The following is an 18,447-nucleotide window of genomic DNA, read 5'->3' as shown; positions in this document are numbered from 1 at the left end:
TTTGAAACTGTTGGACTGCAGAAAAACAATATACCAAAAACTTGCACAGGGAACTTTAATCTTAATTATTTAATATATAATTTATATTTAATGATCAATATATCAATTATCATTTTATTATAAATTAAATTACTAGCACACAGAATATAAACCTTCACTACTATCTTCAACACCATACAGAATTAATTTCTAAATAAAATAAAAAGGTTATTTACATCAATCTCCAAATTTGTTACGTACGATTTTCTAATCCCATCAAAACCGTTTTTCTAAATCCATCAACTGTGTCTATGTTGAAGCATTTAATCCTTAAGAAGATTTTTCGTTTGCTAAATATTATCAATAACATGTGAGCGATGAGCGAGCATCGCTCACATATAAGAGCAATGCACTATGTGAGATATGTTTTATATATTTATTTAATTTTTATTTATTCTATTTCTTGTATATCTTGTTTCTTCTGTGTCTATTCCTTATTTAAAAACAAAAAAAGCCTACACAAAGAAGTACCCATTACGATACTTTTTTTCATTTCATTTTTATAAGAGGATTTTAGTCTACAGTCTTTTTTAATATCTTCAAATTTGTTATTTTATTGTAGTTTTAATATTTTAGATATTTTTAGTTTTTTCTCCTCTTTTTCTTTAGGAAAAAAAAATTCTGAGTGATAGTGACAAGAAAAAAATAAATTCGCATGATCTAAGTGTGCATATTTGCACGAAAACATGATTCATAGAGGGTTCAAAGAGTATGGGTAACTTCTAAGATTGAAAACTATCACTAATGCTGACAAAAAAACACCAATGCCATCTAACATTTTGCGTTCTTTGCATCTTTTTCAGTGTAATAATAAAGTAAAATCAGTGTAACTGGCGAAATTGTAATTAGATGGCGTTGCTATTTTTGCTGTCAACACCAGCGCCAGTTTCTACTCTTACAAGTTGCCTATACTTTTTAGTAGGGTCGTTTTATTTTCAAATTTTTAATAGGATTCTTTAAACAAAAATATAAGATTTTAAGACCAATATAAGAATAATATTGCAAAAAATTTAAAGTAATAAAAACAAAATTACTGCGATACAGAAAAAAAATGCGATATCACTTGATAGCTTCGACAAACCCACTGGTACTTCTTAGTTGATTTAGAAAGGATTCAAGACTTCGGAATTTTCAAAATCATGCAAGATGGTGATTAAAATAATTTAGACAAAGAGAATAGTTCCCGATTTGCTATATCTAATTAATACACTTTTTTGAGAAGGTGGATAAAATCCTAACTATTTTTCGCTTTTTAATCTACGAGTAAAAATAAGCAAGAAAAGGATAAAGAAACATGTACAGCACTTACAATACTTGTCCTCCTCCCATTTTTTAATTTTTGTGCTGACTGGCCCGTAACCGCCTCTTGACTGATAGGCAATGGCAGATACAGCGGAGGCTGAGTAGCGCACGCTCCAATTGATGGTGCTCCAAATGACGAAAAGGTTGAGTGAGGAGGCTCTGTAACCATAGCAGGAGCTGGTAATGATGTTTGACGATTCCATACAAAGTTTGACTGATATGACATTGAGATTGAAGGACCTTGTATAGCCCCAGAAGGGGGCAGAGGAGGGGGGATTTTGCTGATTATAGATAATGGTAAGGTACTGACTTCTTTTTTATTTTCTTCAAATAAATTACCGCGCTTTTCACCTTTTGTCAAATCTTTCTCGATGTCAAGATACTTCGTTTCACTTTCTCGATGGGATGATCTTGAATTGCCCATATTAGGGAGTGAAACCTTAGCCACGACTAAGCTATTATTTCTAACTTCTTTTGGCACTGTTCCAGGAGCTTTAACAGTTTCTTTTAGGCAGCTTCCATAGCTATTATCATTTTTCTTACAAGCTGAAGTATCATAAATAGCACTGACAGACATAGAATGTCCATCGCGTGAGGTAAAACTAAATGGCATGTCTGCCCGAGTATGTGCTAAATGGAGTAGGGAGGAGTTTTGTCCAGCAAAAGCCGCTATTGTGGCATTTGCTATTGCAGCATTAGCTTCCACATCATTTATGATACCCCAATGTAAAGTTGTTGGATTAACAGATGTGCTAATGTTGCTTCGAACAGACGTAGAAGGTCTTTCGACTTCAAGATCAGCATTTTTATGTGCTTCATCTAATAGATCTGAATTTTTTTTACTATTCATCCCTAGAAGATTCCCCTTATCTGACGCTGGTAATGACGGTGCTAATAATGGTTTACTTCCAAAAGTAGGTCTTGAATGGGAACTTGTCTGCCAAGAAGACCGATCAACAAGGCCATTTGCCCTTGGAACTGGTTCGAGTTTTAACTGAGCGATTTCTTTGCCTGTAACATGTTCTGACCTACTTGTGCTTCTTTGTGATGACATAACTCTTTCAGTACAAACTTTATCTGGGATTCTCAAAGGATCCAAGTTGTGACTCAAATTGGAACTTGGTCCTAGGTGAGGTACAGGGGATATATGTTTAATAGCTCGAGGAAATTTCAATGCAGTAATCCCAATGTTTTGAACTAATCCGGCAGAATGACAAGCTTTACTCGATTTTGATGCATCATCATAGCCTTGCCTTGGTTCTGAGCTTCCAACTGGTTTAGCTTTCTTAGGTATATGGAATTTCGCTAACGTGGTCTGAGACATGCGCTGAATCTCTCTAATCTCCTCTACAGGATAATATAACATTTTTTTCTTAGGCCGCTTTATTTGCTCTTTATCTGATACCTTTCCCTTACTTGATGATTCATTACAAGGAGAAAGATTCATATGGGGCTCTGGTATTTTCTTTACCCTTTTTTTCTTTGTCACTTTATCCGACTTTTGCTCACCATCTACCGGTTTCTCAGTCAGCTCCAACTTCTGCAATTTCAATTCACATTTTACAGGGGTAGTGTCACCGACCTGTAATTCATCCGTTACTTTTTCGGCTAATTCCTGAGGCGTCTCTGATTCCTTTTTATTGTCTTGCTTTATTTCACCTTGTAAAAGATCCAATGTTGATTTCTTTTTTTTTCTAACGCTTTTCCCCTTTTTTAGTTTTCTTTTCGTTTCACCTTTACGCTGTACCTTTCTTTTTCCCTTTTTGTTGGTGTAAAAATCCGAGTCATCAGAACTATCGTTGCCCAAATTGCATAGAATTGGGTCATCGGACTCCAACTCATCTTCGTTAGCTGAAAGAAAAGACAAATTTCAAAATGACTGAGAAACAACGTAAAGAAAAGTAAAAGGTTAAAATCGAAACGATTGAAAACTGAGTTTTTCAACACCGTTATTTCAGCACAAGGGCCTTCAAAAGTTTAGTTCACACTTTATTCGAAATGAGATTCACATCCGAGGATTATCGTGGTAACGAACTGAAAGGCAGCATATGTCTCCCTTTTATACTGATTATTTATATGTAAAATTTACCTTTAAAGCTACCCGTTAAGAGTTAATACTATTTATAAAATTTCCGAAAAAAAATGTTTGAGCTCCCTGCCCCCTCCGATTGACCCGATCTTGATGAAAATTACACCTTCAAATTTTGGATCCCCTAAAATTTCCTAACGGAGCTTGCAAGAACCCGACAACAAAAAATGCGAAAATTCGTGTTTTTCATTTTTTTTTTGGTTAATGTTTATTAGTTTTTTTTAAATTTGTTTGTTTCGGGTAAACCTGTAGTAATTCTAGTGACTTTCACTCAAAATTATTGATATGCAAAATTGTTCCTTCAGGACATGCTTGAACTTCTAAACGGTTTGATTAATTTAACTGCGAGGATATAATCAGCCCAAACAGGGTCATCATATCACGAAATGTAGGGGGAGGGGCGAAGACTTTTTTATGAATATAAAAAAAAGTATTTTTCAAAATCTAAGGTGACACTATTTTCGATTGTGTGTAATGAAAACAGCAAAATAAAATCCTAAATTTAGAGGGAGGAGACAATTTGATGTGATGAAAATAACACCATTAAATTGAGCATATTATTTGTGAAGGAATTTTAGTAGTAATACCACCCAAAACAATCGGTAAAAATGACCAGCAGGTCAGTCAAATCCATTACCCCCTCCTCCGATCATTTTGGCTAGTGTGGCCCCTGGTCGGTACCAGACCAATTCCATGGGAATTAATTACTCGTACTTCTTAGTCTCAGCATGCTATCTTTGAGCACTTCATCAAAGGGAAACTTTTCTACATTTGCCATTAATTTCACATTCTCAAATAATTTTCTTAAATCAATATCTTGCCCTGCTATGACAACTCAACCCCCAGAAACATACAAAAAAAAACAATTTAAATACAAATGCGTAAAAAATACTATAGGGTATTCTACATCACATATTCTGCCAATATTTTGGAATATAGGTGGAATATTCCAAAATTCCTTCTTTTCTTCATAATTTTACTTGTTATAATTTTTTTGGCGGCTCAATTTTGCATGTAAGGTGGAATTTTTTCGCGGGAAAATTTTCCGGGGGTGATGAAAACGCCTAGCACCTTTATATACATACATAATATAACTACAAATCACTAAATAGACAGATGGACGCAAGAGACATTTGAGAGCACATAAGTGGATTGTTAATTCTTTTAGGGTATTCACCATTTTTTGTCTTTCATCTCCTTCTTCTTGCTCGGATTTTTATGGAGACCCCTTCACATAATCTTATCACCGGAATCAAATACCGAGCCCTGCAGCAGGTTACTGCAGCTGAGATCGACCTCGGGTCCCGCATTATGAAGCATATATCAATCCCACCACGCCACCACAGGCGTTTTTCTTTCTAATTTTAGGATTAGAAAATTCAATAATTATACACAAATGAAATATTTAATCTTAAGATCTTACTGCTGATTCAGGCTTCGTTTCGAAAATGTGTCCTTCTGACCTCAATTAACCTTAGGAGTATGCATCTACTCTATTATTTTAAAAGGTCCCAGGGGTATTCCAGAGTTTAGATTACAAAACACACAAATATTATTAAAACACAAAAGATGATCAGCCCGTTAGGCTTTGGATCAGCGAAAAGAAGTCTTAATAAACAACTAAGACTTCTCTCACTTACAACTCCAATTACATATATATATATATATATGATATATATATATATATATATATATATATATATATATATATATATATATATATATATATATATATATATATATATATATATAATATATATATATATATATATATATATATATATATATATATATATATATCTATATATATATATATATATATATATATATATATATATATATATATATATATATATTATATATATATATAAGATCAACTCTGCACAGCTTTCTCCCAGCTTGACGGACCAAGACTACGCAGACAATGTACATCTTCACTCGCGGAACTCAGACTCAGCCCAACAAATGCCTAGAGAAATGACCATTTCCAGCCTACCTTGGCCTAGATATAAACACGAAGAAAACAAAAATTCTTGACCCAAACATCACAGCAGACAACCAACTTATCCTCTTTAGTCTTCCTTTGAAAAAGTTGACAGTTATGTTTATCTGAGATCCAACGTTGATGTCAACAGAAGAATGTCTAGAATTCAAGCCCTCTTCATTCATCCTCGCAGACATGTCTGTATTCGTCGAGGGATTAGCTTACGAAAAGAGTTAAGCATATATAAGTCGACAGTCAGGGCAGTCTTACACTACGGTATGAGACCTTGGCCCATCGAAGCAGCTCAGGGGCGCGCTCGGGAGATTTTCAAACACCGTTGCCAACGTTCAATCTTACATTGTCAGATCAGACTCCGAACGACTGAGTCCGCTGGGGGTGTTACAACATCGACAGAGCTTCAAGCATCATCAAGCTCCACCGGATCCGATGCCTCAGACAGACCTTGCGCCGACGTTAAGGCCGCTTCATTAAACAAATACTGCTTGCTGAGACATTACCAGAAGACAGAAAGGACAGCTAAAACATTTGTGGACAGTAGTTAAACACGATCAAGAGCCAGCTGGAGATGTTCGCAAATGCCGACACAACTGGGACAAATACTGGTCGAAGTTTGCCAAAGACTTGGCACTAGACAGGCCATCGTGGGGGACTCTCTTTTAAAGGCTTTGTTCAGATACAGGTGATGCGGACAACGCCTGATCCTGCCGCAAATTCAAGTAAGTGAACAACAACATTTGTCTGGATAGAGTAAACTGCAAAACTATTAAAGCTAGAACCATACATTTTTTGGCACAGCTGTTTAAAACTACGGGAAAAACATCGACAAAATCTGGAAAAGATACACTGAGACAAAAAACCAAAACGCGCCAAAATGAAGTAATTACAGTCAACTCTCGCTAACTCGAAATTCACAGGACCATGATTTTTCTTCGAATTATTTATATTTTGACCTAGGCATAGTTCGAGTTACAGAAGTCATTCAACATAGAATTCGACTTATAAAGGTAACAAGTTATAGAGGTAAACCAAGAGAAAATTCGAGTTACATTCGAGCTACAAAATTGCTAAATTTACTGTCTACAGCCACAACAAAGTTTAAAATAACCTTATTAGTGCATTACAGACTTGTCATATCAAGACTTGACTTTAAAATGTCAAGACTCGACTTTCATAGGAAATAGACGCCTGAACATTAACAGAATCTAATACAAAAACATGTTATACAAACTTAATACATATCAAAGTTTACACGTTACAACCTGCATACTGGGGTTTCGACTAACAGAGGTCCGTTGGAAAGGCTTTGAGATACAGAGGTTAACTCTGACTTTTGGAGGTAAACTGAAGATTGAATGGCGACTTATTTACTGAATTTCGAGTTATAGAGGTAATTTTTGGGTCACTTAGACTTAGAGAGGTAAAATATAGCCGCAAAATTGTTTCGAACGGAGCGTAGTTTTTTCTTCAACTTAGACAAGTTTTTCTAAGAGGGCTGAAAATAATTCGAGATATCGAGGATTTTGAGTTATCGAGTTATCAAGAGTTGACTGCTATAGAAATTTTGGCAAAGGTATGGAAGCAATCACAAATCCATTATGGTTGTTTTTGGCCGTTGGCTGTTTGTGTAGTTCCTATCTCTTGACTGCTGATTTTGATTGTCATTTACAGAATCATATGAATCGGAAGCTAACTTTCGGCTAAATTGCCAAAGATTGTCTATGCCGGCCAAATGTCTAAGACCAAACAAAAAAGCAGACCATCCCGAATGGGGTGGGAGGATGTCGAAAGGAAAGGTTCAAGGGAAATCGGAGCTTCCTGGGAGGGTGTGAAGAGGGAGGCTTTAAATAGATTAGGATGGAGGAGGAGGGTGCGTAGCTGTGCTGGCCTCAGGCGGCTTGGTGCTGCAGTGAGCTGTTATTAGTAGTAGTAAATTTTGTCTCTTTTTTACTTTTTAAATTAGAACTTACTTATTTGTCCTGCTTTCCACCAGATATCTTTCATAACTTCATGCGTGCCTTCGTCCATGACATCATTTGAAGATTCGTCTAAGCACGCTCCTGAATCAACACGAGGTTTTTTCGTTCCAACGTCAATTGACGTTTCGCCGTTTCTTTGCTTATGAACTGGATGACGTTTATGTGTGCCTTTCTTTGATAGGGCATCCATGTATGTCAATGGAACGGTTTCATTATTGCTGCAAAATATTTAATAAATAAACAAGTGATTGAGGTAAACACGATCTGTGACACACTTGCTATCAGAGCGTCACGCGAGGGGGAGGGGGGACGCTCCCCCCTAATATCCTGAGCCAGTAGTTAAAAAAAAAATGAGCCGGTAAAATAGCGGGGCTTCAAGCCGCCATTCTGCCGATTATTTTAAAAATGACTAGTCAGTTGGTAAAACCCCCTGCCCCCCTCCCGAAAAAAAACAACAACAAACATTTCGGCTTGTGAGGCCTCTCCTGGCTACACATACACTTCGAAAAAAAAAATATTAAGAAAAAGAGTGAATAAAACAAAAAAACGAGGAAGTATTCCAAAGAACAAAATTCAGGCAATAAGACCTCCAATTAGACTAGAAGAAAAAGACAAATCCAAAGTAGACTAACTTACAGCAAGTGAATAAAACAAAAAAACTAAGCAGATATTGGTGCAAAGATCTTCGCTAAGCCGCCCTCAATGCTAAAAAAAGTATACATATACTTTTTTTTAGAATTGAGGATGGCTTGTCGAAGAATTTTTTCAAAATATCTGCTTAGCTTTTTCGTTTTATTGACTGGATGAAAACTAGTCTACTTCGGATTTGTCTTTTTCCTAACATTTTTTTCTTTTCATAATTTCACTGAAATACAAAAAAAGACCGTGAGATACATGTAACATAATGCTGTAATATGCTTTCAATATTGGAATGTGGCATAGAAACAGACCTTGGCTACTGAACCCTCCTCTTGATAGGAGGCAATTCTTTCCTCAGCTGGCTTGCGGAGCTCGCAGCACCGCGGGGCGGTGCTGTTATTTCCCTGTTGAAGGAAATTATTGCCTGTTTCAAGAACGAATTGTAAACATACCCAATTTTTACAATTAATCAGAATTTTTACAGTTATTATACAACTGTTTTCTTTACAGCTAACAAGATGGCAATTTTAAAACAGATTAATAATCTAACTATTATTTATAAATAAAAATTCGCCAGGATATGTTGGGTGGCAAATCTGAAAATAAAATCATTCAAATGAATAATTTCTTAGATCATGTTACCTCCTATTTTACAATTAAAATGAAATAAAAATTCGCCAGGATATGTTGGGTGGCAAACCTGAAAATAAAATCATTCAAATGAATAATTTCTTAGATCATGTTACCTCCTCTTTTACAATTAAAATGAAATAAAAATTTGCCAGGATATGTTGGGTGGCAAACCTGAAAATAAAATCATTCAAATGAATAATTTCTTAGATCATGTTACCTCCTCTTTTACAATTAAAATGAAATAAAAATTAGCCAGGATATGTTGGGTGGCAAACCTGAAAATAAAATCATTCAAATGAATAATTTCTTAGATCATGTTACCTCCTCTTTTACAATTAAAATGAAATAAAAATTTGCCAGGATATGTTGGGTGGCAAATCTGAAAATAAAATCATTCAAATGAATAATTTCTTAGATCATGTTACCTCCTCTTTTACAATTAAAATGAAATAAAAATTTGCAATAACGAGTAAAACATTTAAGAAATTAAAAACAAATCATCGTCTTAATTAAAAGTGACCTCTAAATGAAAAATATTTAAAACAATATCTCAAACATTATAATAAGCATAAAATGCGAGACAAAACTGTAAAACACAAAAATCGGTCAGAAATTTGCGACTTTTGTAATGTATTGTATTGGATTAACGACGCTTCTTGACTACTGAGGTCTCTGCGTCGGCCCTGCTGCGTGTTGCTACAGCTGGGTTCAAACCCTGGATTTCCTATTATCAAGCCGAGATCAAATCCACTGCGCCACCACAGGCACGACTTTGTATTTCGAACATACACATTATAATTTTTGGAATTCACGTTCAAGTCCATCACAAATTTTTCTTCAACAATATTTTGATTTGTTAGGGAGGAACATTTTTTCCTGATAATTCGTTGCAGTTTTTAACCTAAAGATACTACGTTAAAACAACCTTTTTATATTTTTTGCTTCGTATACCATTTGGTATATGTAGCCCCAGGGACGACAAGGCGACCGTCTCCGCTTGCCAAACCTGAATTTTCTGAGACTCTATCCTAGTGGCAACTAAGCTAAATACAGTCCCTTGATAAAACTTGAAATTAGATAGAGAACTTAATATTTATTTGATAAGGAACTTAAATAAGATAAATGGTAGTTGATCATTTTCTCTCAGAAAGAAACTTGATTTACAGGCCTTATTAGCTTTCTATAGTCAACACTTTCTAAAGCATTAAAGGCTGTACTAACTCTACTTAACTTACTCAACTATAACTTACTTTTTATTGCAGAGAATATCGTCAATAGATGGCAAGGCAGCAGGGGCAGATTTAGTTTAATTAACTTTCTATAGTCAATACTTTCTAAAGCATTAAAGGCTGTATTAACTCTATTTAACTTACTCTACTATAACTTACTTTTTATTGCAGAGAATATCGTCAATAGATGGCAAGGCAGCTGGGGCAGATTTAGTCGGGTCTTCCGGATGGGGGCCAACATCGAGGCCCTGAATCCAAAGTTCGTACCGATCCGGCTGAAATCTCTTCACAAATGTGTCCATGCTTATTCGTACCATATCAGTCCTGAGGAACAAAAGCCGTTACAAATCTGCATTTTGTCTGAGATTAATGAGATACAATAGATTTTCTTTTAACTTTGGATTTAGCAGCTCCCACACTATGTTCGCAAATTTTCTCTGTTACGTGGCTAAATTACCTTACGTCAAATATAACCTTTCGCTTAAACGAGTCCTTTCACACCAAGCTTATATAAAAACCCATAAAAAATCCTAGTAATCGTCTAAATTCACCAGATCATCATTAGCAAACTATTTGAAAATGCAGAATAGAGATGGAGTTTAAAGCTCTGATTAAGCATGAAAGGCTTTCTAAAAAAAGGCCTATTAGTTTATTTTCTAAATTTATTAATTGCTCATCAAGTACTGTTTTGACTTTTTCGTAGCACAACATAAACCAGGATAATGTAAAATTCTGCTTAGAGCTCGAGTCTTCTTACTCGCGACAACGCGAGTAAGGTTATGGACAAAATTCGCTCCCTAAGATAACATAACACAGTCTTAGGTTATGCTAGGGTGAAAGGTTCTACGGTATGGTGTTGAAACACCATTACTCTAGGTTCGTGCAGGAAAAAATACTGCGAGAGGCCATATTCGTTATTGCATTGATGAATAATCCAAGTAGTGTTCACAAAGACTGCCTCTTCCGCAGCTACTGCTACTATTCAGCAAAAAATCGAACCATCAATTTGCATAATTATTGCAGTTGTACAAGAAAATTGTCAGAAAATTTGTTCAACTGCGGATGAAAGTTTAATTTTTTTCAGTCTAGTAAATTGGTTGAGAAAGCAAATAAAATTACTAAATTGTCATGACAAGCAAATATTGATCCTGTATGAACGTAAAGTTAAAAAACAGTGTTTCGATTAAAATTATGGTTAAATAAAATTTGGCTGCATAGGAATGAGCGCACAGCCAAAATTTTAGGGGAAGGACAAATTTTTTTTTATCCTAGTAAGGATTATTTTGGAAAGAAAGTATACTTCATGTCCAAACATTCAATCTCCTAATATTTTCCTGGCATGTGGTATTCCATATATTCTTAGCCACTCACCCCCCTTTTTTGTGCAGGTACACAAGCATAAATACTCACAACTTTGATCATTAGAGGAGGGGGTCCTCTCCCCCTTCCCCACATGCAGTTATGCTCACAAGAACAAATGGCTTATCAAGTTCTAAAGGCTATAGCCAAATGTTTTAAGCCACTTATGCTACTATTTGCTTTATACACGATATTTTCTTAAAATTTAGGATAAATAACAAACTACAGACATTTGTTTTCTACTTCTAAAAAAAAAAAAAAAAAAAAAAAAAAAAAAAAAAAAAAAAAAAAAAAACGCCGTCAGTTGGAGTACAACACATGGTCTCTTGATTGCAGACATCTTCGACACATGAACTTTGAAGGTATAATATAAAATAATCTACCAAATGACAATGCTAATTCAAATTTAGTGTTCATAATAATAGACTAGCCTATAGTTTCAGTAGAAAGAAAACATCTCTTTTTTTCTTAAGCCAAACACTTAAATGTGCACTGTATCATGTTTTCAGAACAAGGTGAAGTCCCTCTATTTTTACATTGCATTATTTGAGAAGGTATAAGAATCAACGCCTTCTCCTCCTCTAGCTTCATAATACATTATATTTGCGCTGAAAACCGGAAGTTGTACTCAAAACGAGGTTACAGATTGTTTCTTCAGTACTCCCCTCCCCCCATAGCTTCAAAGAAACTCTGAACCGATATATCTGATTAGGATCGTAAAATTCTTGCATCACACGTGTTGAACTACAGCGAAACGGGAATATAAATAAATTTATTTTAGATTAATAGACAAAATTGGATTACAAACTGCGTTTCAGGGTGATCTTAGGAAGTGGAGTCACCCCTTCAGGAAATTACAGCCTAGTAAAAGATACAGCATAACAACTGGTTTGAGTAAGAAAGAAAAATTAGCATGATTGGGTCAATTTTTACAAATCAAAGATGATAGGCGGTCAGAAATCACGATTTGGGGAATTCATCTGACGTGAAACATTAGACACCTTACACAACCTCCACATGAGGTTTTTGAGACGAGGATGAGAATATGTCTGCAAGGAAATGAAGGAAATTGAAACTTCATGAAAGGGAGTCAAGAGTGAAGTTTACAAGGCGCATTCAAAAAATACACGGAATTTCTGTCAACTATCTACTCTGTCAAATGTCTGCGGAAATCGCAGCTGTTTTCTAGAACTGTGAGGGAGTTGTATTGGGGATTTTACAGAAGGTTGAAAAACTGTCCCAGAAGCCTATTATGTAGAATTTCAGATGAAATTGAGAGCGAAATTAGCTAAAAAGCGTTCAGGAAGGCTCCATCGTGGAACCCTCTTCCATCATGACAACGCTGTCGGACAATGTCGGTGAAAATTGCTGCAGCACCCATGTTATCGCCCGGATTTAGCCCCAACTGACCTTTTTTGTTCCCAAAACTTACAGAACAGTTGAAAAGCGTTCATTTGAATTGTACTGATGAAGATAACGATGCTGCCAAACCAAAAAATGGCTCTTAAAGGGGCCTTAAGATTTTTCGGAAACGGTCTAAAAGGATGGAAGTACCGCCTGTAGAAGCGTATTGATTTTGATGGTGGTTATGTTGAGAAGTTGATATAAAATTAATTGTAATAGAAAAAATAAATACATTTAAACTATAATCTGCAACATGTATAATTTTGAATGTCTCTTGTATTAGGTTAAAGAGCATGTTCAGTTATGTTGGCTTCAGGCGGCCTGTTAATAGGATCAGTTACTAAAATTTTGACAACTTGTACTTGAGACGAGGTACAAGCTGTTCAGTCCAACTCGGCACCATCCATTGTCGATGTTTTTGAGTTGCCGGGTCTTCTTCATGGGAACAGATAGCAAGCCTGTCGCCCAGCAAGATAGCAAGTCACGCCCCATATTGCCAAGCATAGATCAATCCACTACTCTACCACAAGGGTAGAAGGAACATATTCCCAATAATTAACTACTTAACGACGGAAATAAGCCCAATGTTGGGCTCAAACCCACAACCCGAAGATTGGGAGTCCGATCTATATACTAGCCACTTTCAGTCCACTTACAAGAAGAAAGGATGCAGCCCCCTATACAACCATAAAACGGATTGGCAACACATTCTTATTTGTTAAGAAATAATTATAATTGGATTTTTCCCGTTTCTTTAAGTTTTTAATTTCTATATTTTAAGTATATTAGTCAATAAATACAAGATTCTTAAAACGTGTTAATTTTTTATGACCGACTACGATCCATTGCCTTGGATTGTGACTTGGATAAGCCATTGGGCTCAAACCCGCTACCCCAAAATTGGTAGTCTGATCTATATATTTGATCCATCAACTTTAAACTACATATTATCTCAAAACAGATGGCAGATCGCCATCTACCATCTGAGGCTTGTTAGTAATGGTAGTCGAGTAGTCACCTACCTGCAAAGACACTGGGTAGCTCTTTTTCCGTATTCAACCCACCGAGGGGTTGCAAAATTGGTTGACTCTGCACAATTAAACCCATGATTATACCCAGCGTGGTAGCCAAAGGGAAAAGTGATTATGATTTCTCCAGCTTCTTGCGTAATTTTGTCAAAGGGTATGCTATAATCTTTCAGCTTTTGAGGGCTTATAAGGTACATCTTATGCCGCAAATAGGCTGGACACTGTTTGAAACTACTTGTGAAAAAGCCGTTTGCTAATCTTTCCAACCGTCTCCCATACTCTGGTGGAATGGCATACCTAGAAAAGATAATTTTTGTTTATTTATTAGCATTTAAAGGTAATAACACTTAAGATAAAACATAATAAATAAAAACAAATAGAAATATGAGTCGGAGTTATGGAAACACCTCACACTCAAGTCAGTGATGAAAGACTCTTCTCAGCACTGAAGTTAATTCAATCTGAGGTAATATAGCTTCTGAGGAATATGAAATAAATGTGATATCTAGCTACGCGTTATAGCTTGGAGTCAGAGAAATTATGTTTATAGTTTCAGGAGTCAGAGTTGGAGTCTGTACGTTCAACATGTCTGGAGTCGGAGGTGGAGTTGGTTATAACTTATAACCAATTCCAAAGCCCTCAATTATACAAAAACTAGCAGCAGATCATGTCAGATGACAGGCAAGAAGTAAGAGAAAAACATTTTTGCCCCCTTCTCCTCCACATAAAATTTGAAGTTCCCTAACCCCTCAACCCCCCCCCCAAAAAAAAAACACTTTCCCTCTACGTTTCAACTTAATCTCCGAGCTGTGAGACATAATCGGGCAGACTTACCAAAACTTCCATAAAAACCATTATCATTTTAATAAACTTACTGACTTTATAATGAGAAATACCCACTTGGCTTCAGGCTTCAAGTTCTCATTCTATGTCACAATTGTTTTCAGAGCTGAAGATTAAGGACTGGCTGTGACTTATGTCACGCATAAATTTGTAACCGTAGAGAGGAAAATTAGATGGTAGATAAGCTTTTTTCTTGGAATGTATTATTAAAGAAGGTGATTTTGAAAGGTCAAATGATCAAAGATTCAGCCTGTCAGCATGAACAAAAAGTTATTTCCCGCTAAGCAAAATAACATATTATACAGCAGATAATGATTCAATTTCATCATGATGAAATCATGACATCATTATGACATCATGCATAAAATGAAACCATTCAGCTCTGGTTATCATGATACGTCTATGCTCCATGCATGGATTTATTTCAATAAATAGAACATACGTAGACCAATTAGGTTCTTATACCTAACCTTACTCTTACTTATAATAATGAGCCTTGGGCTCCCAGCAGGGACTTTGTTTCATTAAATAGAATGTAAGTTGACAACCCAAGATTCTCTATACTTGTTCCAAACCTCTTGCTCCTACTCCCCAGTTCTGATTATAATAATAAACCTTAGGCTCTCTGCGGGGATTGTTCCAATAAAAAGAATTAAAGTTGACCAGCCGGGATTCTTTATTAAAAGTTTCTTACTCCTACTCCCCAGCTCTCCTTATACCAATGAGCCAAGGGATTTCTGCGGGGATTTGTTTCATTAAATAGAATGTAAGTTGACAACCCAAGATTCTTTATACTTGTTCAAAACCTCTTACTCCTACTCCCCAGTTCTGATTATAATAATAAACCTTAGGCTCTCTGCGGGGATTGTTCCAATAAAAAGAATTAAAGTTGACCAACCGGGATTCTTTATTAAAAGTTTCTTACTCCTACTCCCCAGCTCTACTTATACCAATGAGCCTAGGTATTTCTGCGGGGATTTGTTTCATTAAATAGAATGTAAGTTGACAACCCAAGATTCTTTATACTTGTTCAAAACCTCTTACTCCTACTCCCCAGTTCTGATTATAATAATAAACCTTAGGCTCTCTGTGGGGATTGTTCCAATAAAAAGAATTAAAGTTGACCAACCAGGATTCTTTATTAAAAGTTTCTTACTCCTACTCCCCCAGCTCTACTTATACCAATGAGCCTAGGGATTTCTGCGGGGATTTGTTTCATTAAATAGAATGTAAGTTGACAACCCAAGATTCTTTATACTTGTTAAAAACCTCTTACTCCTACTCCCCAGTTCTGATTATAATAATAAACCTAAGGCTCTCTACGGGGATTGTTCCAATAAAAAGAATTAAAGTTGACCAACCGGGATTCTTTATTAAAAGTTTCTTACTCCTACTCCCCAGCTCTCCTTATACCAATGAGCCAAGGGATTTCTGAGGGGATTTGTTTTATTAAATAGAATGTAAGCTGACAACCCAAGATTCTTTATACTTGTTCAAAACCTCTTACTCCTACTCCCCAGTTCTGATTATAATAATAAACCTTAGGCTCTCTGCGGGGATTGTTCCAATAAAAAGAATTAAAGTTGACCAACCGGGATTCTTTATTAAAAGTTTCTTACTCCTACTCCCCAGCTCTACTTATATCTATGAGCCTAAAGATTTCTCCAGGGATTTGCTTCATTAAATAGAACGTAAGTTGACAACCCAAGATTCTTTATACTTGTTCAAAACCTCTTACTCCTACTCCCCAGTTCTGATTATAATAATAAACCTTAGGCTCTCTGCGGGGATTGTTCCAATAAAAAGAATTAAAGTTGACCAACCGGGATTCTTTATTAAAAGTTTCTTACTCATACTCCCCAGCTCTCCTTATACCAGTGAGCCTAGGGCTTTCTGATGGGATTTGCTTCATTAAATAGAATGTAATTTGACAACCCAAGATTCTTTATACTTGTTCAAAACCTCTTACTCCTACTCCCCATTTCTGATTATAATAATAAAACTTAGGCTCTCTGCGGGGATTGTTCCAATAAAAAGAATTAAAGTTGACCAACCGGGATTCTTTATTAAAAGTTTCTTACTCCTACTCCCCAGCTCTCCTTATACCAATGAGTCTAGGGATTTGTTTCATTAAATAGAACGTAAGTTGACCACCCAATATACTTTTTGCTTGTTCAAAACCTCTTACTCCTATTCCCTAGTTCTGATTATAATAATAAAACATAGGTTCTCTGCGGGGATTATACAAATAAAAAGAATTAAAGTTGATCAACCGGAATTCTTTACTAAAAGTTTCTTACTCCTACTCCCCAGCTCTCCTTATACAAATGAAACTAGGGATTTCTGAGGTGATTTGTTTCATTAAATAGAATGTAAGTTGACAACCCAAGATTCTTTATACTTGTTCAAAACCTCTTACTCCTACTCCCCAGTTCTGATTATAATAATAAACCTTAGTCTCTCCGCGGGGATTTTTCCAATAAAAAGAATTAAAGTTGACCAACCGGGATTCTTTATTAAAAGTTTCTTACTCCTACTCCCCAGCTCTACTTATATTTATGAGCCTAAAGATTTCTCAAGGGATTTGATTCATTAAATAGAACGTAAGTTGACAACCCAAGATTCTTTATACTTGTTCAAAACCTCTTACTCCTACTCCCTAGTTCTAATTATAATAATAAACCTTAGGCTCTCTGCGGGGATTATTCCAATAAAAAGAATTAAAGTTGACCAACCGGAATTCTTTATTAAAAGTTTCTTACTCCTACTCCCCAGCTCTCCTTATACCAATGAGCCTAGGGATTTCTGAGGGGATTTGTTTCATTAAATAGAATGTAAGTTGACAACTCAATGATTCTTTATACTTGTTCAAAACCTCTTACTCCTACTCCCCAGTTCTGATTATAATAATAAACCATAGGCTCTCCTCGGGGATTATTACAATAAAAAGAATTAAAGTTGATCAACCGGAATTCTTTATTAAAAGTTTCTTACTACTACTCCCCAGCTCTCCTTATATTAATGAGCCTAAAGATTTCTCCAGGGATTTGCTTCATTAAATAGAACGTAAGTTGACAACCCAAGATTCTTTATACTTGTTCAAAACCTCTTACTCCTACTCCCCAGTTCTGATTATAATAATATACCTTAGGCTCTCTGCGGGGATTATTCCAATAAAAAGAATTAAAGTTGACCAACCGGGATTCTGTATTAAAAGTTTCTTACTCATAATCCCCAGCTCTACTTATACCAATGAGCCTAGGGATTTCTGAGGGGATTTGCTTCATTAAATAGAATGTAAGATGACAACCCAAGATTCTTTATACTTTTTCAAAACCTCTTACTCCTACTCCCCAGTTCTGATTATAATAATAAACCTTAGGCTGTCTGCGGGGATTATTCCAATAAAAAGAATTAAAGTTGACCAACCGGGATTCTTTATTAAAAGTTTTTTACTCCTACTCCCCAGCTCTACTTATACCAATGAGCCTAGAGATTTCTGAGGGGATTTGATTCATTAAATAGAATGTAAGTTGACAACCCAAGATTCTTTATACTTGTTCAAAACCTCTTACTCCTACTCCCCAGTTCTGATTATAATAATAAACCTTAGGCTGTCTGCGGGGATTTTTCCAATAAAAAGAATTAAAGTTGACCAACCGGTATTCTTTATTAAAAGTTTCTTACTGCTACTCCCCAGCTCTCCTTATACCACTGAACCTAGTGATTTCTGAGGGGATTTGTTTCATTAAATAGAATGTAAGTTGACAACCCAAGATTCTTTTTACTTGTTCAAATCCTCTTTCTCCTACTCCCTAGTTCTGATTATAATAATAAAACTTAGGCTCTCCGCGGGGATTATTCCAATAAAAACAATTAAAGTTGACCAACCGGGATTCTT

The 18,447-nt window shown here is 35.7% G+C and overlaps 1 protein-coding gene across 2 annotated transcripts in view; it reads right to left on the bottom strand.

The window, feature by feature from the left end:
- LOC148947228 (lysine-specific demethylase 4C-like) overlaps positions 1-18,447 on the bottom strand; it is an 89,575-nt gene that overhangs the window by 38,616 nt on the left and 32,512 nt on the right. For both annotated transcript variants that reach the window (XM_089096938.1, XM_089096939.1), the window contains exons 4-7: positions 13,698-14,000; positions 10,072-10,236; positions 7,403-7,629; positions 1,349-3,192 (exon numbers count right to left, since the gene is read on the bottom strand). In XM_089096938.1, the coding sequence (XP_088953064.1) occupies positions 1,349-3,192; positions 7,403-7,629; positions 10,072-10,236; positions 13,698-14,000 (2,539 nt within the window). The remainder of the gene's footprint in view (positions 1-1,348; positions 3,193-7,402; positions 7,630-10,071; positions 10,237-13,697; positions 14,001-18,447) is intronic.

This window comes from Artemia sp. Qi Xiang Cuo, chromosome 11, assembly GCF_049724085.1.
Source record: "Artemia sp. Qi Xiang Cuo chromosome 11, ASM4972408v1, whole genome shotgun sequence".
Taxonomy (NCBI): Eukaryota; Metazoa; Arthropoda; class Branchiopoda; order Anostraca; family Artemiidae; genus Artemia; species Artemia sp. Qi Xiang Cuo.
Note: the sequence above shows the minus strand (reverse complement) of the source record. Positions and strands in the feature narration are given on the sequence as shown.